Genomic DNA, 24,528 nt, shown 5'->3' with positions numbered 1-24,528 from the left:
TCAATGATGAAAAGCCTAAATCTAAGCAAAAATTTTTGCTTGTATATGCAAATCATGTGCAATAGGACTCTTTGTATATGCTGTGGGGATGCTGCCAATGTGTTATTTATATCTTTCTGCATTGCTCTATCTAGGCACAACTCAGGATGGCTTGTGCTTACTGAACTTTTTGTATATTTAGACGAACTTGTATTCTTTAAAAATTTCCTCTCCTCTGCAAAAATTTTATGACATAAGTGCTTCTTCTGAACACTTCTGAACACAACTGCTTGTACCTTCAGCCTGGAGTTATTAAACAAACTAAGGCTCAGCAGCTGTGTCCTGCTGATTCAGCTCATTTGGTGTATACAGGTCCCTTTTAAGAGTTCAGAAATCCAGGATTGTCTGAAATTTTTATTTATTCCCTCATAGCAGCATACATATCTCTAAAACCAGGAAGTGGGGCCTCACCATTATGCTAGATGCTCTTGGTGAGGCAGAGGGACTACAAAACAGGGTCAAATTCTCTGATTTACTTTCTTTTGAATGGCTAAAACAGTCAGAGATTCAGAAGTTGTTACTGAAGCCCAAAAATACACCCAAAACCAGAATGGTTGCATCAGTAGGTAATACATTTCAGAGAAAATAAAATATTTCCTTGCACGCCGAATCACATGTTGGAAGGGACCCTCGGGAATCAGAGACAGATTGACTGACATTTTCCCTGGATGTCTGTTAAGTGAAATACCCCTATACCTTTCTCCAGAAACAGAGAACAATAACTCAGGGAAAGTTGGCCAGAAATAGAGAAAACAACCCCTCTTCACCTGGATGATACATTCGGAACCAGCTACACTTTCCAGGGACCCAAATACAGCCTGATACATTGAACTACAGAGAAAATGTATTGGTTACTTTTATTCTTCTCAGAGGGATTTATGGGGATGACACAGGCTGTCCTTAAGAGAATCAATTCTCTGTAAGAGCGCGCCGTCAGTATATATAGAAAAGACATTTCAGAGTTACTTCCACACATTTAGTTCCTTTCATGGAAATGCAGTCCTAGAAGGAAATCTAAAATGCTAATGTAAAAGATGGGATGTCTAAAGACTATGAAGAACTGAAGAAAAATCCATTTTGAACACATAATAAAATCCAGTCTACCTTCTCAGGGTTGTATATGTTATAAATTCAACATATACCAGAAACAACTGCTAAAGAGGGTAGAAGGAAAAAAAGAAATTAAGAGGAAAGATCCAAATAGTAGGCAAACAATTTTAGCTCTGGCATTTCCTAGCCTTTTCATGCTTGATTTTACAACCTAGAAAATGTTTGTTTGTTTATTCACTTGCTTGCTTGTTTGTTTAGGTAGCTTTGTGTATAATTTGCGAAAACAGAACTTCTGTTATGCAGCATAATGCAACATTCTCCAGCCCATCAGCAAGGAAGAGACCTTGAGATCCACCACACAGATCTTGGCTGCCTAAGCTAATGCAGTAATTCATAGCAGTAATATGTATCAGCTCTGTAGGTGGACATGCACTAACAAGTCAGTCACTTTTTAAGTGGGTTCAAAAATACTTGCTAACAGCAGGGGATTGGTAAGGTCTGGGAATCCTGGAACTGTTAAAGGACATTCAGGAAGAATCTGCCATTGACTGTAGACCAGGACTTGAGTGCGCATCTCTTGGAGTTAGTCTGAGCACTGACTTCTTAGAAGTGGTAGATGTGAGGGGATGGAAAAGGCTCAGTGAAGACAGAGTCTGGCTATTTTAGCTGTATAGTAGAACCATGTCACTTCTCAGCACGTACTTATTAACAGATTTCAATCTCCCTCAGCTCATGTAGAAGTATTATTGTGAGAACATCACAAAACACAACTACCCTTGACAAACAGATTTCCCTGACAAATTTAAAATTCCTTTTTTAAATTAAAGAGTACACTGAAGCATTTCAAAGAAAACACCAAGAATTTCTTTGATATAAGGGAATGAAACAGCTTTCCATGAAACATGAACTAGCTTCCCATTATTTTTTATATAAAAGAATGAAGAAAATAGCTTTTACTAGACCCTCCTCAGCACTCGGTTTCAAGGATGAAATTGGTGGGGTAGTTAGATGTGGCTCATTCGTTAGTTGCGTGGTCTCTTCCCACAGTGTTGCTGTACGCTTCTATGGGAGAACTTATCTTGGGCCGCATATCTCCGGGACACAGGGCTCTACCCACCCTGGGGACAGTGATGCACAGACATCAATATGATGGATACAAAATGTCCGTCTATTTAACTGCGTCACACGCTTATATAGCTCTTGCGCTTCCTGTTCCTGCCACTCCTATGGGGAGGAGTCTATCTTTCCGTCACATCCCGTGATCTTCCGGTCGCCGATCCCTGTCTATTCCCCTACACCACAGGATAACACACCTAACAAAAGCATCTCTGTGTCCTGATTGCCCTGGTCCTACACCCTCCCATTGACCAGAAGAGCATGTTGGGCTGGGAGCAGCAGGAATAGAAGTCTGTCAGACAGGAATGAGTAAGAAATGGCTCAGATGCATACCTGCTGGGGACGCCTCTCTGCCAGAAGCATCTTTAGCCATATACGTTCAGGAGAGATGGTAGTTTTAAACATGGTGTAATAGGACAGGATAATTAATTTTATCTGCAGAAATAATTAAATAATAATATATATTACATAGCCATATGTGTTAATTCTCTTACATGCCAGCCATATGTATTAGACCCTCAGGTAGCCACAAAGTCATATTGCTCTCTCCTTTATTCTAGATTTTCCCATATTTTTAATTCCTCAAATGCCTCAACACTCTGATAAAAACCTGCACAGAACTTGTTTTCAAAATCTATATTCATAACCAATCTATATTAATAACCAATGCCTAAGTTAATCTTTTACATATAACTGCAAGATTAGGTTAAATAACAATAATGGTTTTTCGCGAGCATAAACTTATTGCACTGTGAAACCACACTCGTAGCATTGCAAACATAAATTATCAAATGAAATTATCATTTGCTCTCGGCATGGTAACTAATTGTATGCATTTCATTTGTTTTTTTTTCTTTTCTTTCAGAACAACCATTTTTCTGACTTTCTGGACAAAAAAACTGGTTATACAACAATCAGCATGTTGGCAACCCCCATTATGCAGGGTAAAGAGGTGCTTGCTGTTGTGATGGCACTCAACAAATTAAATGCCACCGAGTTCTCAAAAGAGGATGAAGAGGTAATAACCTCAGACGTCACACAACAGCACAGTTGTTAGTTCAACAAGTAGTTTGAGTGAATCTACCTCATGATTTGATACTTTTGTCTTATTTTTGCTCTTTGCATTTTTAGGTCTTTAAAAAATACCTCAATTTTATAGCTTTGGCCCTAAGAAGTCATCATACATCATATCTCTACAATATTGAATCCCGAAGAAGTCAGGTATAGAAGAATTTGTTAATGATAATACTTTGGGTTTGTGTGAAACCATTATTATTACCATTATTTTATATTCTTGCAAGCTTATTGAAGACAGCATGTACTGAATTTTTAAAATTTGATAATAGTAATGCACCTTATAATTTTATTCTGGAATGTCTAGGATTCATATGTCTATGTTCTTTTACTGTTGTGAACGTTTACCATCTCTCTCTTTTGTTGTAAATAGATGCTTTTGTGGTCTGCCAACAAAATATTTGAAGAGCTAACAGATATAGAACGGCAGTTTCACAAAGCACTGTATACTATTCGTATGTATTTGAATTGTGAAAGATACTCTGTTGGTCTGCTGGACATGACTAAAGAGAAGGTAACTATCATTTTGACTACTTGCTAGAAATGTGCTGCTCCTACCTTTGAGTCACAAACCCCATCCTTCTAATTCAGTAGTTCTGCATCTTTCTCATGCATGTCTCTCCAAGATACAAAGTTACCATGCTTTCTAAGCCTTTGGGATAATTTATATAAAATTGCACCATGTTACAAAAATTGCATGCAGAATATAAGCATGGCAAAGGATACGACCATAATAAACATAAAAGATAATTCTGAAATAACTTTTCATATTAATAATTCTATGTGAGAAAGGCTAGAAGAGAGAAGTGCAGGCCTGATTATCACTTTGTAAATACCTGCTTTCTAAAACAACAATTTGTACAACCGTCCAGAGATAAGCTTCAGATTAGCCTGCAATTTACTGGCAAACATTTATTGCCTGGAATATATTTTAAAATGTTTCCTTAATATTGTCTGAAATGTCACCACTGTACAGCTATGGAGAAAGAAAAGTAGAATTGCTATCCGCAGATTTCATGCTATCTATGAACACAGAACTGATTATTTTTTCCCTTTTGCTAAACCCTCTGTATCATTTTCTCAGGAGTTCTATGATGAGTGGCCCATCCGGCTTGGGGAGGCAGAGCCTTACAAAGGCCCCAAGACACCTGATGGACGAGTGAGGATATTAATTTTTCTTTTTATGAATCCTAATTTTGACATTGAGGTTGTACAGGTCACCTACATGTTTTCCTCTTGTTGTTTAGGAAGTCAACTTTTATAAGATCATTGACTATATTTTACATGGAAAAGAAGAAATCAAAGTCATTCCGTGAGTATTCATTGAAAGCCTGCAAATGTGTAGTAATTAGATATATTGCTGGGATGGAATAATAACATGTCTGCATTGTAGAAATCATCTAATTTCATTCTGTCTCTAAAGGTCACCTCCAGCGGATCACTGGTGTCTTGCCAGTGGATTGCCAACATATGTTGCTGAAAATGGATTTGTAAGTTCATAGCAAAAGTAAAACCTAGAAGTTTTATTTCATGCAGTTCTTCTGATTGAAAAAAAAACACCCCAAACCTCCCCACAACCAAAACCCTCTACACAAATACTGTGCTGCTTCCAGCATCCTTGGTTCCCATTGAAATCATGTGAATCAGTAGTCTGGATGGAGCCAAGCCCTCAGCACAAATGGACAAAATATCAGAATTGCCCTCTGACTGTGGTGACATTGGAGGAATAACGTGTGTGTCTGATGTCACTTTCCAGCTGTGCTAATTAAGTCTCACAACAAAATGTCAAAGCAAGAAAATCATGATATACAGTTTTAAAATTTTCTTTGTTTCTTATCTCTTCTTTCATAGACAATATATGTGATTCAAAGTTGCTATTAGTAATCCTGTGGCATTTTTAATAGGAGTAAGGATGGAGCCCTCAGTACTCACTTATTGCTTTCTATAAACTCCCATGCCATTTAAACTGGCAGTGATTTTCTTGACCATTATGCTTATGCACTGTGAGACATCATGCATGAGGGAGCTTGCTACAAGCACTCCAGAATGACGTCTGTTAGAATAACCACATCTAATTTAATAGGAACAGTTTTAATTTCTGTAGTTAGCCAGGGTGCTCACTGTTGTTAGCTTAGTAAATAAATATGCCTTTTTAAAATATCAGGCCAAGTCTTGGTGCACGTTATATTCTCTTTAAACAATGTCTCCTTTTCTTTATACTGCAGATTTGTAACATGATGAATGCACCCGCAGATGAATATTTCACATTTCAGGTAATTCCAGTAATGTTAATAATTATAGATGTTGTAGAAAAACATGCTAATGCTTCCCACCAACGAATTACACAGTTGATTACATAAATAATTTCTACTTTGCTTGTGATGCACTGGCCTTAGTGTTACATTGCCTATATCAATAGCTGTATTACTACTTTCAAAGAAATACAAAACATTTCCTGTTCTTTGGCTTTCCTACAGAAAGGACCAGTGGATGAGACCGGATGGGTCATCAAAAATGTCCTGTCATTGCCTATTGTCAACAAAAAAGAAGAAATTGTGGGAGTTGCAACATTTTACAATAGGAAAGATGGAAAACCTTTTGACGAGTATGATGAACAGATCATTGAAGTAAGCTTAATAGGATTAGAGGCTTTAAGGAGCCATACAATGTTAATAAAAATATTATTGTAAAAAGTAATTTTTAAATGTCTAAAATTTTTCAAATAGGCTATATTAACATCCAACCAAAGGTCTATCTTCTTCACTATAGTTTCTTAAGAATCAGAAATTTTATTTCCCTTTATAAACCTGAAGATTTATGAGACATTATTTACATTGCAATAATGAACAAAAGTCAGATATAAGTTTATTTTTAATCATTTGACTTTTTAGTGATGGTCAGCATCTCCTAATTAGCAGTGAGTAAGCAGGTATGGTGTGCTGCTTGCAATGGATGTTGTGCCTGTGATCATGACAGTTCCCAGAGCATTCGTGGTCACATGCACTTGGGCAAGATAAGATGCTACACAGTGTATCCAAGTCCCTTCAGCTAACTTAAGCTTCATAAACCTCGAAGTCCTGTGTACAAAACCAGAATATGGGCCCCTAATTACTAGGTTGAGACAACATCATTAAAAGCTGTGAGGTACTAAGCGAACCTGTTGATGGAAGGTAAAGACCTCTAACAAGCAGAGTTATACCTTGCTTTTCAAAGGGCACTACCGCAAACTGGAGTTTAAGAAACGTAAATTCAAATTGTCCATTTAATTTTGTTGTCATGGTGTCATCTCCGCTTTCCTTGGCTTTGTTCCAGACTCTCACACAGTTCCTGGGGTGGTCTGTGTTAAACACTGACACTTATGACAAAATGAACAAGCTTGAAAACAGGAAAGACATTGCTCAGGAAATGCTCATGTACCAGACAAAGGCCACCCCTTCTGAAGTTCAGTCTATACTGGTAAGTTTCTGCCCACAGTCACAAAATTAAAGGAGGAAATTTGCTACACAAAAACTGATTTTCTTTCTCATTTTCATTTTTAGAAATACAAGGAGAAATTAAATGTAAATAGTACAGAAGACTGTGATGAAAAGGATCTTATCAGGATTTTGGTAAGTCATTAAAGTGAAAATTCTGTTTACATCAGATAGTAATGTGTCCTCATAGAAAAAGTTGTGTATAGCGAAAACCTGATTAATCAATTGATTTTAGCTATCAGTTCCACAAGCTAGATGGAGTTGATTTCATAATCAATCTTCAACCTCTTCGGTTCTTCTACATGCAGACCCCACTGTTACCTACAGGGAAACATTCTGTCCCAAATATATATCAACAGACTTGGATAGTCAGAGTTATATAGAAACATTTATGTGAATTAACATTTAAAGTGTTTAACTTCTTTAAATATCCATGGGGACAGTGCTACACCTATAACTGAATTTATTTAATTTTGAAAATAAAAGAGGGGACATTGATGTAAAGCCATTTTCATTCTGAGCAAGAGAACACACGCAGGAATGTCCAGTGGAACTAACCTACTTTCAGATTATTTTTCCTGCATTTCCTTAGGGAGAGGAGTCCGAAGGCAGTGATCAGTGACTTCACAGTGGTGAAACAGATTCGACCTAATCAGTTAAAAATCTACTACTAAACCAAAAATGCACTTTCTTTTCCGGAATGTGCAGTCCTCCAGCTGCCTTAGTATTTCAATCCAGACAGGGAGTGCCTGTTTGTGCTCACTTAGTGCACTTTGTTTTTTCTTGTGGCACAGTCCTGGAGCACATGCTTACTTCATCTGAAACAAAACTCAGATGTGCTCCAGGAAAACACTGAATGAACTCCCACTGTTAATGGATCAAAATAGAGCTAGGCTGAAGAAAAAAGGCCAAATACACACAAATCTATTGATTTCCAGTACCAACCACTTCACACATTTCCTCCTATTTTACCACATTTGCTAACGTAGACATAGCCATAGGGAAAAAATCTCATTAAACTGTTTTTAGTTATGTACCTGTACATGCCAGAATGCAACGGTGTTAAGGTTTGACTGGGTCCCAGAAAACAGGTAGTCACACAGCTTGCAAGTGGTGAAACCAAAAAACATCAACAGACCATGTGTAGCTTCACATACCTTTTAAACTAAATTTAATTTAGTTGCATGAAGAATTGCAAAAATTAATAGATAAACATTATAAAATCTCTCTACTGGTAGAGCAACGAGTGATTATTATGGTACAGACTCCAAATGTAAACACATAATACTGGTATGAATTTTTAAATCTCCAAAAAGCAATTAACGTGAGCTCTCCCAACATTGTGGGGTCACAAATTCAAAGGTCTAATATCTTCTGCACTGCCAAGGCTACATGCAAATGCTTTATCCTATAATAAGACCTGGAATCCCAGATAGCTAATGAGATAAAGCAGGTGTTTCTAGATCTGATGATTCACAAAGTAATGGGTCTTAGAACACCACTGCTCCAGGTGTCTTTGTCCTTGACCTCAGATCAGAGTAGATGTAAAGGAAAATCCCAGGGAGAAGAAAATACCTTTGCATGCATGTTCAGCCTTATTTGTTGAAATATATGCGTACATTCAGTCACCTTTTTTCCTTATCTGTAAAACGGAGAACATTTATAGGCTACTGTCGAGCAAGGGAGTAATTGTGATCATATAATCTAGTTTTCATGTTGCATTAGACTTCCCTGAATTAATTCTTGTTTGGATTGGGGCACATCCTTTAAAATATAATACCGCTCTCCCTAGGCTCTGGGGTATGCAGATGAAAAGTGTTATAAAACAGTTCACTAATATCGCTATTACCAGTTAGGCTATTCAATATGAATCTATAAAATGTATACAAAATAGGCAATGCAAGTTTAATACAGGCTTCTTAACTTTTGTATTCTCCACATTTTAGAATTTATTATATATTTTATAGAGGTTCTTCAGTACAGGGAAGAGCTGGCCTAAGCTCTCTATCTGCCCTTCAGAGAGAGAAAAATCCTGGAATGGTATCCAGACAGCTTCTAATGAATTTAGTACATGGGGAAAAGATTATGTACTTATACAGTCCACTACTTCTGGAACAATCCCTCATTTTCATCAGTGGTTGGGATTGTTCAGAATGCTGTAAATTACAGAAAGGCAATGACTAGGACAGAATCACCACCAACTACAGCACTAGAAAGTAAATGACTGTAAGGAATTTGAAGTAAGTCATAATAACCATGAATTCTATATGCTTTTTACATTTAAACATTGTAATGATTTTTACTTTATGCATATACTGAGATCATTCAAGAACCAAGCAGTCAAGAATCTACTGCAAGCAGACAAACGAGGACACAAATAAGATCTGTGAATTTTTACATCTGATCTTGTAGGATTCTCCAGTCCACTTTCCACATGCCAAATCAACCTTATGGGTTTGACTATTAAGTGTATATAGGCTATCACAGACAAAGAGAGACAGTCACAGGAGACAGGGTAAGACAGACTAATTTTGAGAGTTGGCTGTGGAGCAGAAACAGACCACCAGCACTCCAGGGGTTAAAAAATGTACAGGAATCTTTGCTTGCCTATAGCCTCTCCAAGAGAAGACAAGGCTATGGGTAGGTAAGCCTTCCATTAATAATAATTAAAAAAAATAAGTTGTTGTTACACTTTATTCTACTGTAAAAGAAACAAATGTTTTGTTCTAGACAGGTTGGTTTTGGTCACTATATTCTTCACTATTCTTAAGATCCAAAAAGAAAGAGCAACACTTTAAAAAAATAATTTTGGTTGTGAAAAAAAATGAACTGCATCCTTGAGACCAGGCTAAAAGTGGAAAAATCATAGGACTTTATACCAGGAAGGAGAAATTGCAAGGCCTGAAATTTCAGAACTAAGGAAATATTGAGACGGTCACAACAAATTGCGCTGGAATTCAGAGTAGGAAGAAACACCGTCTGGCCAATACTTTTACCCATCCTCTTTGAGAAGAAAGCCAGCAGTATCATGACTGTTTCATAACTTAATACACCTTAGTTTGAACTGAAACCTGAGGTCTTTGAAGACATACTAGGCGTACTGTTCTTAGGCAATGTCTCTACTGAAGTCAGACATGAAAAAGAAGTTTTTCCAATTTTATTCTACCTGGAAAAAACCCTTGTGTTTTTGACTTTTCCCAACAGAAAGAAGAATTACCTGATCCAAAAGATTTAGAACTGTATGAATTCCGCTTCAGTGACTTTCCTGTTACAGAGCATGGCCTGATAACTTGTGGAATACGACTGTTCTTTGAGATAAATGTTGTTGAAAAGTTCAAAGTCCCAGCTGAGGTATGATTTATTTTGTCTTGTTTATATTTGCTTTAAGATAGAATAAAAAAGGCTGACTGTAGGTACTTCAATATAGAAGTAGGCAATACTAAAATATTAATGGTATGGATAACAATATTCCATTATTAATTAAATATTTGCGTATTTGTCGTAAAGACTTAAAAACAATCCTGAAATTGTGTGAGCTATGGAAAGAATTAAATCAACGTGCATTTACATAAGAACAATTTGCTGTTTCCATGTTTAATTCAACAAAAAGCAATTATTTTCATAGAACTTGCACATTATTACAGTAACTTTATAGGAATTCCATCATTTCATTTCAATTAACAGCACAGTCTTAATCTCTTTTGCTCATAATAGGTCCTTACAAGATGGATGTACACAGTCAGGAAGGGTTATCGAGATATCACTTACCATAACTGGCGACATGGATTCAATGTGGGACAGACAATGTTTACTCTGCTGATGGTAAAATTGCTAATATTAACCTTACAGTCATTATTTAGTTTTCTTTTCAAATACAACTACAAAATTCAGGAAGGTATGCACTCAGAATTGTCTTTTCTCTTACAGACAGGCAAAATAAAGAAATACTATACTGATCTAGAAGCCTTTGCCATGGTTGCTGCTGCTTTCTGCCATGACATTGATCACAGAGGGACCAATAACTTGTATCAAATGAAGTAAGTACAAATGCTCAAATACACAGATATGTAGTATTTTTAGTGGCAAATGAAAAAAAACCAACATATCAAAACTTGCAAAAGTATAAGGTATATATTCCATATTAATCTGGCATGAATGAACATTTACCCTACAGATTTCTGCCTCTGAGCATTTGTCATGACAGCTGGAACACAAAGACAAAATGCAAAAGCAGAATCTTAGAATGATCTCCTGGAGTTGCAATTCATTTTTAAGAGAGATTAAGCTCTTGCAATGCATGGATGGTAGCAGAGCCTCATGCACATGAGGCCACAAAGAAATGAGAAATTAAAGTGCCTAACTGGATTACTTTTTTTCAAGACAGGGCATAAGCACTTTTCTGGAGGGGGATTCAGAATGTGGCATAGACGAGGGCCACTTGAGAGGGAGACAGTATTTAAGATGCATTCTTTTTCTGTTTTCTACTGCCTGATTCGACTAGCTCAGTTGTTCTCCCCCACCCCCTCAGTTTACTGATTGACGTAGGTAATTTCCTGAGGTGTAATCTCCTCGTGTTATACAGGATTCTGAGCTTGTGGTCTGCCACTGGGTCCACAAGCCAGTAAGTTATACATCATGAGGTTAAGCTTTGCACTTCATGCTCCTTTTGTTCTGACAACATATTCTAAAGGATTTCTTTGTGATTTTTTCCCTTGGTTGTTATGCAACAGTGTTAATTAGTAGATGCTTGCTATAAAACAATATTAATCAATTTTGCTTTAAACTTACCTTTTTATTACAACATTACCTATCATGGTGAGACCCACTCTTCTGAAGAGTGAAAAATCTACCATTTATTCTTTTATGTGATCTGTTAGGGCTTGTTTCTATGTGCCAGCTAGAGAACACCGGTTTCTCAGAATGTCACATGTACCAGAACATTATAACCATAATTTTCTGAGTGCAGTTTCCCACCAACTGTACCTCCAGAATGATTCATCCTCCTCCTCTGATCCTGGATACAGTCCTCTCAGGAGAGGCGCTTCAGCCTGCATTCTCGAGCAGTGATGTGAGGGGATTTTCTGATTATTCTCAGGGATTCTCCAGGTGACGTAGGAGAGAGAGAATGACAGATGCTGATTCTCATTCAGCAGATTGCCTCTCATCCAAATAAGTTTAAGTGAGGTTTTAAATCTTCCTACTGTGGTCTTCCCTAGCTGAAAGCCCTCTACGTGAGGTTATACGCAATAAAGCTATTTATAAAAGTTATCAGGCTTTACTACGACAGTCCTAATCACAAGTCTGAAAATACAGGTAGTATGCAGCAATTCCACCCTGGGTTATCTGAGGAACAGAGTTATTAGCCAAGGGAAGAAAGGAGGAGAATACACTTCCAAACATGCAGAACTACCTGGAGCCTATGTAGACAGGACACTTCTCCCTTCATCCCACTACCATAGTCTGATGCAGAATTTCCTCTGCTTGAAACTTAGTCCAATGTCAGAGGAATGATTTGAGCTCTGTAATAAGACTGAACACAGATGACAGGACTTGTGCAGTCCATAAAAGGGTGATTTGTGGGGAGGGGAGGAGCCCAAGGGCATCAGAGGAATGAAACCCCATTATACTGTTATTTTAGATTTAACTAACTTAGAGTAAGTTAGAATCACAGGGGAAATGGCCCACAGTCATTACAGACAGGCAAGAGTTCAAAAGCCATGCCACACATGAATACTAAAAGATGCATGAAGGCTATTTTTAAGGTACACAGAAAGTACATAGATTAAACAAACAGCAAAATTGAATGTGCAAGACAAAACAACACAGATTTTGAGTTTTGAGGCATCGAACCACACCTTTGACTTTAGTGGGCACTGAACACCCAGTGTCCTCCAATTCCCATCATTATTCCATCACAACAGTGAAGGCAAGCATTTTTTGCTCTGCTTAACCAATGGTTAAGATATATAGATTAAACCATTGAACACACAGATCAGAAGCATTTTAATCCTAAAAATCTGAATCCTGAATCAAAAATTTTGCCTCCAAGATATTATAAAGAATTGTTTCTTTTTCAACAGGTCAGCTGCTCCCCTGGCAAAACTTCACGGCTCTTCCATTTTAGAAAGGCATCACCTAGAGTACAGTAAAACCCTACTGCAAGATGAGGTACGTCTGCATGAACCTTCTGCTCACAGTGATCAACACAAAAGATCCAATTAAGTTACGGTGTTCCAAATTTCACTGTGTCTCAATCATTCCTCTAGGTCCAGATTAAGAAATTATGCTAAAATTCAGAAGTTTAAGCCAAATTTCTTATACATTGTCCACTTTTAGAGAACACTAGTAATTCCACCTGAAATAGACTCACAGTCACTAAAGATAGAAATGCTTTTCTTCTGGGCCTCACTCACACTATTCAGGTTTTTCCTACTTTCACAAAACAGCTGATGTTAAAAACAAAGGGGAAAATACAATACCTTAACAGAAAACAATGTAATTAAACTGCTGCCCCTGGTCCAGGAGATCCGAGTTCAGCTGCTGGCTGTCAGCTGAGGAGCAAAGGGATGGAGCTGTTTATGGAGGGTCCCCTTACCCCCAGGCCAGACACCACCCCCACCTTTCCTTGCTAAAACACAGAAGGTGATATCGTGAGGCTCTGCTGCAGCTCCCATTACTTATCTTCCCTGAATTAGGCAGACACCCTCGGCCTCCCTTCCCCAGCAGCCACGGAGGTGCGGCTGCACACCACAGTCTCCTCAGACTCAACAAAAGGGCGGCAGCGCAGCCCACCAAGGCCCTCTGCCCCACAGAGCCCCGCTCTTCTGGCGGGGATCGGCCATCCTTCCCTCAGCAGGGCCCAGCTCTGTCCTGGATACAAGGGAAGAGACTATTTACAACTCTTTAAGAAATATTTTGCAAGGAAATTAGAGATTTAACAGGCAAGGCCTGTGAGATGCCAGGGACTAACCCCTGCTTTTTGGTGGAGCAGTTGTCAGGATCTCCAGAGGCTCTCAACAGCGGCATCGCTGTGCCCTGTGCTCTCACAGGTACAGTTCCCTCATTTAAAGAAGGAAGGAAAACCAGGACACTTAGAAAAATGCAGAGTTTGATGTTTTCATTCCCTTTGCCTGAGGAAAAGACCATTGTACTTACTACAGCAGGTCTGTAACAGCACTGCAGGCAATTGTGCTGATGCAGGTTAACAGGAGGAAAAGGTATCTACTGTGAAGCTTTAAAGAGTCTAGGAAAATTAGGTTTATGGACTGTGAACTGTAAAAAAATTATGAAGAACTGCCATTTCTTTACTAATTATGTGGAATACAGGTGGTTTTCTTTGGTTTTAATTTATACATGGCAATGGCAGCACTTGCAACTGTTTGAGTCACTATGGATTTATTTATTTGTGCAGCCTCTGGGCACAGTATCTTAGATCCACCTACTGTTCACACAGTTATTTAGCCATTTATTAGCTGTGAATAAGGGCCATCTTTACCAATTGAATAATTTTTCAATTGTAGCATTATTTTAATTTAGGGACTGTAGTTGGCCAATTTTGTTATACTATTCTGAGACAACCTGTATAATACAAACCAAACACAGTGTGATAAAAGGAATTGAATGAATAAACTTTCCATCTTGCAGAGTTTAAACATCTTCCAGAACCTAAATAAGCGCCAGTTTGAAACTGTTCTACACTTATTTGAAGTTGCAATAATAGCAACTGACTTGGCTTTGTATTTCAAGTAAGTACTAAATTCTGCATAACTTCCAACTGAAAAAATGTCAATCCTATACAATTTGTAACTGTAGTTTTTAGTTGCTTATATGCAGAGTACAGAACTATTATTTAAAATTGTTATTATATTGAATTCTTGTAAAAACCCGAGACATTCTTAGATTCATTACAAGCTTTCAAATTAGAGAACACATAAATGTATATAATAGTATACATTTAGCAGGTAATTCAAATAGGCTTGTAGTTACAGCAAACTGTATTTCAGAAGTGTGGATTCTCTAGCCTAATTGTAAGGTTGTGTGCATGTGTGCTATTTAGCGTACCATACTACAGTTACTCATACTAAACTGGAGTATGCTTACGACATGGAAATCAAGATTATGGTTTAAAAACAAAACTGCATACATCAACTGCTCCCAGTGCGAAATATGCCAAAGACTCCAAGTATCAAATCATCCATCTTGTTCCAAAGTTACTGACTTAATGTGTTTCTATAATGGGTATTTTCCTTAAAGATATACGGACCCTTTTGTTTTGGTCCATGTGTCTTATGACTGGGACAGTTTAAAGCCAGGAGACAGGAGACAATTCAGTAAGTTGTCCAACAGCAGTTATTAAATGTTAGTGAACAGTAATTCCATTATTTAATTCATTCTAAATGCAAATTAAAAGACTTATTAAGCAATAGCAAGACACGTTTATGTTTTTCAAAGTTCTTCTCAGTCAGGTCTTAGTGCTTCTTTGGATTTTTGAGGGGAGGAACTGGAAGAATATTTAGTAGTATTTGCTTCACTTTTCCCAATCATTACGTTACAGGAAATAACAAGCATGCAATCCTAAAGAAGTAAGAATGTCACCCCAGTTTAATATGAAGAGTTAGGATATTGGTTATTTGTTTCTTTGTCAAGAATTCTGAGATAGAATCATAGAATGTCCTGAGTTGGAAGGAACCCACAAGGATCATAAAGTCCAACTCCTGTCCCTGCACAGGACAACCCCAAAATTCACATCATGTCTCTGAGGGTGTTGTCCAAGTGCTTCCTGAATATTGTCAGGCTGGTGCCGTGACGCCTCCCTGGGGAGCCTGTTCCAGGGCTCCACCACCCTCTGGGTGAAAAGCCTTTTCCTAATACCCAACCTAACCCTCCCCTGGCACATCTCCCTGCCATTCCCTCGGGTCCTGGCGTTGGTCACCAGAGAGAAGAGATCCTCACCTGCCTCTCCTCCTCCCCTTGGGAGGAGGCTGCAGACCATGATGAGATCTCCCCTCAGTCTCCTCTTCTCGAGCCTGGCCAAACCAAGTGACTTCAGCTGCTCCTCATTCTCTAAAACCTTCACCAACTTCGTGGCCCTCCTCTGGCCACTCCCTAGTAGCTTTATATCCTTAATGTCCTGTGGAGCCCAGCACTGCCCACAGCGCTCAAGGTGAGGCTGCACCAGGGCAGAGCAGAGCAGGACAATCCCCTCCCTCGCCTGGCTGCGATGCAGGGTTCGATGCCCCCCAGGGCACAGTTGGGCCCTCTTGGCTGCCAGGGCTCACTGGTGGCTCATGTTCAACTTGCCATCAACCAGAACACCCAGGTCCCTCTGCAGAGCTGCTCTCCAGCCTCTCGCTCCCCACTCCGTATGTACCTCCAGGGCTGCCGTGCCCCAGGTGCAAAATCCAGCACTTGCCTTTGTTAAACTTCATACGGTCGGTGATTGCCCGGATCTCCAGGCTGTCCAGATCCCTCTGCAGGGCCTCTCTGCCCTCGAGTGTCAACAGCTCCTCCCAGTTTTGTGTCATCAGCAAACTTAATTAGTATTCCTTCCAGTCCTGCATCCAAGTCATTAACAAAGAGATTAAAGAGTACCAGCCCCAGGACAGATCCCTGCAGAGCCCCACTAGTGACTGGCCACCAGCCTGATGTAACCCCATTGACTATCACCCTTTGAGCCCGCCCCATCAGCCAACTGCTCACCCAATGCATTATGTGTTTATCCAGCCGTGTGCTGGACATTGTGTCCAGGACGATACTGTGAGAGACAGTATCGAAAGCTATTTGTGGTATATAGTAAAATCTAAATGCGTTAGGTTACCTGAAAAGTTTGAATCCAACGGGAAGAAGGTGTCACTTTGATACTACTATGACTAGGATACTACTTTGGAAAAGCATAAATATCAGAAATTTGGTTTTGTATTTCATTTTTAACACAGGAACCTTTGTTGACTAAAATATGGTTTATTGGAATGTTTTAACAGGAAAAGGACTATGTTTCAAAAGATTGTGGATGCAATTGAAAAAATGGAAACCGAAGAGGAGGCAATTAAATATATATCAATTGACCCAACCAAAAAAGAAGTAATCATGTAGGTGGTTAATATTTTACTCTTCATTCAATAGGTTATCTAGGACCAGATTTTAAAAGAATTTGGGCACCTAAACATGTAAATTAAGATTTGGTGTTATTGTCCAATGAGGAGCATAACCATGATTTTAAATTAGAAATAGACGTCTACGATCTTCTCAAAATGTGCAAAATGTGCATCCATCTGCATGTTAGGTATCTAAATTTCTTTAAAAATCTAGACTTTTTTTTGTCTTTCAATCATCATCCTAACTATACACCTGTTTTGTGTTTTCAAAGGGCTATGATGATGACTGGATGTGACCTGTCCGCTATAACCAAACCTTGGGAAGTGCAAAGTAAGGTAGGTACTTTTTGAACAGACAATACTGCATTTGCTACCTGTTTTACTGCCCATTTGGTCCATTATTAAAAAAAAACAAACAACCAACTTATTATTATCTGATAGATATTTAGGTATTTGCACCCAACAGTGTTTCCAGAAAACCGCCTCCATTTTTCTGTCACTGTAGGAGTTCCATGATGCCTCCCTCCAACCACTCTACAGTTGTTCCACGCTTCTCTGTCCTTCAGCTAAAACTGGCATCCCCAATACTAGCTACCCTTAAAGATCACTCAATTATATTTGTGCTATCCAACTTTTGCTATTTTTCAGGCATTTTTAAGGTACAGATTTAACAACAGTATGATTTAACTGTGTCTGTCCTGTAGACGTTGGTGCCATTTCAAAGTAGCTTAAACACGCGAAAAATAAATTCTGTAATATATTATGACACTGCTTTGTACATAAGTAGTCCAAGTACTTCAGTATTTATTGGCCATCATGCTGAAGCTCATCACTTAGCCTTACAGGAACAGGTTTTAACAATGCATGATCAAAATACAACTCCAAGACACTTGTGGAGCTTTCTAAGCAATACAGACTCCAGGTACTAGAAGATTCTGTTACATTGCTAATACTGTCTTGTTCCTGTTGACAATAATCTATCATTTACTCGCCACACACCAGAATATTGGTAGAGATCATTTGCTGGAAAAAGCCTTAAGTACACTGGAGAGTGTCTGTAATTTTTGAAAGAACCACTTGACTATCTCTACAGGGATTAAAGAGTGGCATTCTATTGTGATCGACCAATAATTTATGTGAGACAAAATATTGATTCTATTGACACTACTATATTTCTGGAGAACTTTTTAAACTATTCATAGACAACACAGCTAGCAGGAAATAAGTCTTCTCTTTATGGAAGGGAAGGTAGTAATAATAAAGTAGTAAACTGAGAATACATTGGCTTAAGCAGTAGTATGCCAGTTCTTGGTTAATCAACATTTTTGCATTTTCTGGAAAGCCTTGTGCTTTTATGTATTTATTTAAATTTACTGCTTTCTGCTGACACTTCCACTGAATTTTGATTATTCAGGTTGCCCTCATGGTTGCAAATGAATTCTGGGAGCAAGGTGACCTGGAAAGAACTGTGCTACAGCAACAACCAATTGTAAGTACTACATAATTTAACTGTGTTAAGCACTATTAACTGTTATTAAAACATGGAATAGATAGTGGTCCATGAAGCTTACTAGATCATTATACCAAAACCATGATATCTACATAATCTAAATTACTGCTATTCTGTTCTAGCCTATGATGGACAGAAACAAAGGAGATGAACTACCTAAGCTCCAAGTTGGTTTCATAGATTTTGTGTGCACATTTGTGTACAAGGTAAGAATAATATTTTTTTTAGTTCTCCCACTGCAGCAGTTCTGATGGCACAATGAGCGACAAACTGTTGCAGTTAAAAAATTCTGGACAGCAGCAGGACTCTTGGTCCCAGGGTAAACAACTACCACAACTGCCACAATTTTTTGGTCTTCCATTACATAGATGAATTGCTCCCACAAAGCAAATTTAAGAGATGTTCACTTTTTATGAATTTGCTTCACACCTCAGTGAAACTTGAGGGCACTGAGTTTTTTTTGCTAACTTGAAAGACTGAGTTAGAAGGCCCAATCTGATTCTTCACAGTCCCATTTAATAAAAGTATGCAACATGTGGATGGTTAGAGAAAGCAGTTAGTGGCACAGCAAAGGAAACAGGAAACTTGCAATATTCTGGAAATATAAATATTCTCTATCTTCTGTAAGGCACTGAAACGCCAACATTACTAATCCCTGTCTAGCTTTTAATAGTATTCCAAAATGTCAGGCAAAAAAGTGACATGTAATAATTTAACATCTCCAGATACATCCTCATCTGCTTGGAATATACTATAGGATACTAGTCGTCTTTATTATACCCTGATATTGACAATCATATGATAAAATACCCTGTATCATAGTTATAATTGTATTATATGAATCAGACTATCAAATGTAGGATAGGAAATATACTAAAATGTGCAGTATACAATCCAGATCTTTTCTAATTGACTATGTGCACAATAGAGTATTATTATCCCAACACGGTATTTCCAGTAAAATGCTACCAACCACTGCATGGCCCAGAACATGCTTTCAAATGTGCACCAGCAGGTACTCACAGTATTTCTTTTAAAATTTTTTCTCTTCCACAGAAAACCCACTACCTGAGATGGAACAAGTGCTTGATAAAAATGCGATATCAAATCAAATTAATAAATCTAGCATGCATACTGAATTAGAGAAAGAAAAGCTAATGTCTTCTCTGCAAAGCAGCAGTATTTCCACAAATTCAGACCTTACAAATCATCGGTGTTTACAAATTTCTAACTTACCAATTTAAATTGTTTGTACAGGAATTCTCAAGGTTTCACAAGGAAATTACACCTATGTTTGATGGTCTTCAAAACAACAGGGTTGAATGGAAAACACGAGCTGATGAATATGAAGAGAAGATGAAAGTTATTGAGGAACAAAAGAAAAAGGAAGAAGAAGAAGCAGCTGCCAAAAAAGGTTAAGTAACTTTTAAGGTTTTCATTTATATATATTTGTAAGGTAGTCAACATATTCTCTCTCTCTCTCAAATTCACACATGCAGTGCAGTTGTGCAATATTCTATTAAGAATTATACTAATGGTATGCGAGTTCTGAATTAGCCAAATTAGCTTTATCTTTACTTGGAAGAGGCGTAACCTTTAAAGATTACACAAATCCAGTACAATGACCTCATTTTCTAAACTGCAGAATTATAGAGAATATGACCATCACAAAAGTGAAGGGAATGTAAGATTTTGTCTTAAGACTTAAAATTGAACATAATTAAACACCATTTATCTGTGAATGTTGTAATCACCTGAAATACTAGAAAAGTATCAAAATTTGGCATGGAATCAGCCCCAAATGTATTCAGGTGCTTTGATTAAGCTGAAGATGAAATGAGTAAGGAAAAGAGATGGGAATGGATAGTCTGCATCTGGAACATAAAAAAAAGCAGTGCAAATCCCCACTTCTCTTCCAAGTTTAAGATAAAGCTTTTGGCTCTAACTCCCTACCATCAGTTTCTTGGCTGAAATACACTCACTCATACTATAAATGTAACACTAATCTTCCTAAGAGAGCCCAAGTCCTAAAATTGAAAGTATGGTTCTGCATATGATAACCTAGAAGAGAATCTGATTTTATAGAAACTGAGAACCTATCACTCAAGTGTAAGAGTGAAATGAGTCAGTTATTTGTATTCCCAATTGCATGTGGAACAGCAGGTCAACAGCTCTGCCAATCAGCTGAGATGACTGAAAGGGTTCAGAGATAAGACATAAATGCATGTGACGACTACAGAATGATTTACTGTCAGCTAGTTTGAAGAAGAAAAAGTTTAGTTTAAGTGTGTGTTTCACATCTTTAAAACGTAAAACAGTACTGAAACATTTATTTGTTAATCAGTGTCTGTGGGAAACAGGTGAGTGTTCTTCACATTTCACGTGAAAGAGAGGCTACTCGAGGCCACCCATTAAGTTACTGTCAGAGTGTGAAGTGGAACTAGAGCATTACTGGCTCCTAAAATAAATTATACTATGCTAAAATAAAAAAGAAGTTGTTGCAAAGTGATTAAAAAAGTACTGTAAGTTACATGATTTAAGCAAAGCAGATTTCTGAAAGGGAAGTTTAACAAAATGAGTCAAATATTATTACTGTAATAAAATTACAAATATTTTGGCCTGCTCACACTGTGATACCGTTTACACCCACTTTCACAGAAATTATGCCCACCCCATTGTGTCCCAAATTTATTTTTAAACACTTTTTTTGCAATTAATCATATATTCTTATTTATTTAATATTAATTTATTGCTGAGAACCAGCTGGTTGCGAGTATGAGCAAAGTACTCTTTCCTTACACTGGAAAGTAAGCATCCGAACTTCACAGAAATACCAGCAAAACAAAACAAAACAAAACAAAACCTGGGCCTACACAGAAACCTCCTTTTACGTTTGCTTTCTTGGCAAAGATTATAGTTACTAAAGTCTGATCCTATGCCTTTAAGCATAAGGTTGTTAAATAAAAATTACATTATAAATTCAGGAAGACTCAGGTATTTCTACTCCCACTTGAAGTTAGGACCATCTTACATCACTGGTATTTTGGAATCACTTAGTCACTCACTTAAGGGCAGAAGTATTTTCCCACAAGGAACCTTACACAGGCAAGCATGGACAGACTGATTTGCAGGAGCTAAGGATCTGACCTTTGCATATTTCGTATCGCAGAATGTAAGTGAATTATTTTGCATCTTCTAGAATGGGCACTGGAATGAGGCCATGCACATTTGTGAAGAACAGATCTGACACTGTCAAATCAAGGCCATGTAAATATATGGGTTTGTTAAGTCAGTTCATACAAACAATAATTTGATACATGCTGAACCACGGTGGTTTCTCTAGATCACACTGACCTGGCTATTCTCACCCATTCAGTAGACAGAAAACAAAATAAACATATTTGCCGAACCACTACAGTGGAAAGTTCAGAACAGAAACTAAAACCAGAGTACAGTATAAAACTAAGAAAATAAAATACATAGTTAGTAACATAGTGTTGATTATATCCACAAATTACAGAGGGTAGGACACTGATTATGTGACATGTTTCAATGCAGGTGGAAAGGGTCGAAAATGACCTAGTAACATGGTGATCCACAGCTTTCAAATGTAAGTTTTAATTCTAATATTGGTATCTTACCTTAAATGAACCTGGAAACGCAATTTATTACATTGAAAGAATCTTAACTATGACCAATGAACATCTGTGGAATCATTTGAGAGAGACAGTAACAGAATCAGTAGCTATAGATAACAAAGATAAAAAGTGTGTCTCTCTCTCTTAATTGGTAATTACAAAGGGATTCTTGCAGGGTTGGATAAAGGCTTATACAATTAGGTCAAATTAAAGTTTTTGTATCATCTGCTTCAAAAATATTCACAGATTATATTGATCCAAGAGTTTCTTTCTTTTGCATGGCTTGCATACCTCAGTTTTGTATGTGTGGGACAGAGTTATATATATTTAACTACTGAAACTTTCCAGTAAGAGTGGTTCAGTGTGTGTTTGGTCCTTTAAGAAATGTTGGCATCAACTGCTACACTATATACACACTCGTATATATACATGCTTTAGCATGTGTATTGTTTCTTATTCCATTTTCCAGACAAGTAGTGAAAGCACATTCAATTTTCAGAAGGTCAACACACATAATATTCATGTCACAAAAGCAACGTTTTTTTAACAAGAAATTAGAGCAGCTAAAATGAACAGAAAATACTCACTTTACTTTCCTTCTCTGTTTTTTTAGCTGAAAATGCAGCTGGAGGTGGCGGAAGTGCAGAGGACGGAAAATCCAAAACATGTATAATTTTGTAGTTGTTTGTCTCAGACACTGTTTCTGCTACAGAAAAGACATCTAGAAAGAACTTCAATGAGCTCCAGTGGATTTCTGCTTTGCATAGAGTAGTATAGATTGATCTCTTAACAATGCTCTTAAACACTTGCCATTTGTTGAAAATAATTTTTAATGGAGTAAACAGTTACAATTAAAAACTGGAAAAGAAAAAAATAATGGTGCAAAATGAGTTAACTGTGTGCGCTAGGTATTTTTTCAAGTCACTCAATTTATATACAGTATTTTTATTAAAATATGTAGCTTCGGCACACTGTCCAGAAAATAATATAAATAATTTTGACAGACCTTCTACAAAATTACTGAATGAAATCTGACATGTACAATTCAAACAAAAATTTGCTATTTTCCTAACTTGTATATTTAGATTTTTATATTATGTGTATTTCCTTAATCTGGAACTGTCCTTTTCCTTCATTCTCAATACTATATAAAGTTCTAGAGTAAACATCTCCACTTTAGGAATGCTCAGCACAATTCCTTGGCTCACATCTATTAAAAGCAGGGACATGGTACACAGTATTTCTTCAAAACTACTGAGCGTAAATCTGTAAATTGTAGCCATAGCTCAGAGAAACCACTCTCTTGTCCACCTAAAAGTTCCCGAACTGACCACCTTTTATTGTAGAAGTCTAAAAAAGCTGTCTGTAAACATCATACTTTGCACACAAGTAAGATTTACTAAGACACCTATACCAGTATATCTACAGCAGGATCTACATTCGAAGGCATTTTAAAAGGCTCACATACTCCCAGTGCACCTTTTTTAAAATGCAGTAAACGAAAGTATTCGAAAACCAATGAACTGGCACCAATTTAATCTTGGGAGGGAGAGGCAGAAGTAGAGCACATCAGAATTCACGTTACTTCCCTTTCTACAACCAAGAAAACAGACAGCACACAAATCAGCTCTTCATAAACAACGACCTCCCTACCAAAACCTTCTGATTTTGAAGAATGACAGAGTCCACACTGTAACTCCTACTCAGGTCTCACGAAGCCGGCTCCTCCTGCAGAGGAAGGAAGGAAAACGGCCTAGTATATTATGCACGGATCTGAGTATTCACCAGAACCAGTTCCAAACCTAAGAGCAGACGGATGTCAAATGCAATTCCTGCAGCAAACAAGTCTGATGTGCAGGCCCAATCCTGCCACTTTTCCTCCCCCTTTAGAGAGAGCAGACCCATGCTTTTTTTTTTTTCTCTGAAGGATCCTCAGCATCCACAGAGAAGGAGAATGATTTGCCCTATTATACACCTTTTTAAGAATGCTCTACAGATACTGTGTACAACTATCACCCAAAATTAAAGGAATCCACAAAAAAAATTCCACTTATTACACCCTTACTCATACATGAGCCAAATATTTTATGCAAACTTAGTTATGAAATAAAACTGAGTATCATGTATGATCTTCTGTATTATATGCAGATACTAAAGAAAGCTATTTCAAGTTTAATAATGTAATTTTATTCAAACTGCATTAAATGATGTATTTAATATGTATACTGTACCATTTCATAACTGTACTTTGAAGACCCAAAGAGGAGTTAGTTGTCCAGAACACAAAATATACCATACCTGAAGCAACAAATATAGCAACACATTTGACAAAAGCACCTTTGGGCAAGTTACATACATGTAAGCAGATTGCTGCAGACTGGATTTGACTCTCAACCAAGCTTGCAAGATGACAGAGAATTAACCTTTAAATCCACCTTCTTACCTAAAGAAGCCTTCACGCAAGGCTACGTTTATTTCTTACTCAAGGACACCCTAAATATGTCCCTGTACTGTCATCTATTATGTAAGTAAAA

General features: G+C 37.6%; 1 protein-coding gene across 1 annotated transcript in view; it reads left to right on the top strand.

The window, feature by feature from the left end:
- PDE6C (phosphodiesterase 6C) overlaps window positions 1-24,178 on the top strand; it is a 32,140-nt gene extending 7,962 nt beyond the window's left edge. Inside the window, exons 2-22 of the mRNA XM_064463816.1 lie at window positions 3,071-3,223; window positions 3,337-3,426; window positions 3,653-3,793; window positions 4,364-4,438; window positions 4,527-4,591; window positions 4,703-4,769; window positions 5,505-5,552; window positions 5,757-5,906; window positions 6,592-6,735; window positions 6,819-6,887; window positions 9,957-10,103; window positions 10,467-10,574; window positions 10,680-10,789; window positions 12,833-12,920; window positions 14,397-14,497; window positions 16,733-16,840; window positions 17,119-17,182; window positions 18,261-18,335; window positions 18,479-18,562; window positions 19,614-19,770; window positions 22,608-24,178. Coding sequence (XP_064319886.1) covers window positions 3,071-3,223; window positions 3,337-3,426; window positions 3,653-3,793; window positions 4,364-4,438; window positions 4,527-4,591; window positions 4,703-4,769; window positions 5,505-5,552; window positions 5,757-5,906; window positions 6,592-6,735; window positions 6,819-6,887; window positions 9,957-10,103; window positions 10,467-10,574; window positions 10,680-10,789; window positions 12,833-12,920; window positions 14,397-14,497; window positions 16,733-16,840; window positions 17,119-17,182; window positions 18,261-18,335; window positions 18,479-18,562; window positions 19,614-19,770; window positions 22,608-22,675 — 2,112 coding nt within the window. The 3' untranslated portion in view covers window positions 22,676-24,178. The remainder of the gene's footprint in view (window positions 1-3,070; window positions 3,224-3,336; window positions 3,427-3,652; window positions 3,794-4,363; window positions 4,439-4,526; window positions 4,592-4,702; window positions 4,770-5,504; window positions 5,553-5,756; window positions 5,907-6,591; window positions 6,736-6,818; window positions 6,888-9,956; window positions 10,104-10,466; window positions 10,575-10,679; window positions 10,790-12,832; window positions 12,921-14,396; window positions 14,498-16,732; window positions 16,841-17,118; window positions 17,183-18,260; window positions 18,336-18,478; window positions 18,563-19,613; window positions 19,771-22,607) is intronic.
- Window positions 24,179-24,528: the final 350 nt, after the last annotated feature.

This window comes from Phalacrocorax carbo, chromosome 12, assembly GCF_963921805.1.
Source record: "Phalacrocorax carbo chromosome 12, bPhaCar2.1, whole genome shotgun sequence".
NCBI lineage: Eukaryota > Metazoa > Chordata > Aves > Suliformes > Phalacrocoracidae > Phalacrocorax > Phalacrocorax carbo.
This window is presented reverse-complemented; position numbering and strand designations above follow the sequence as displayed.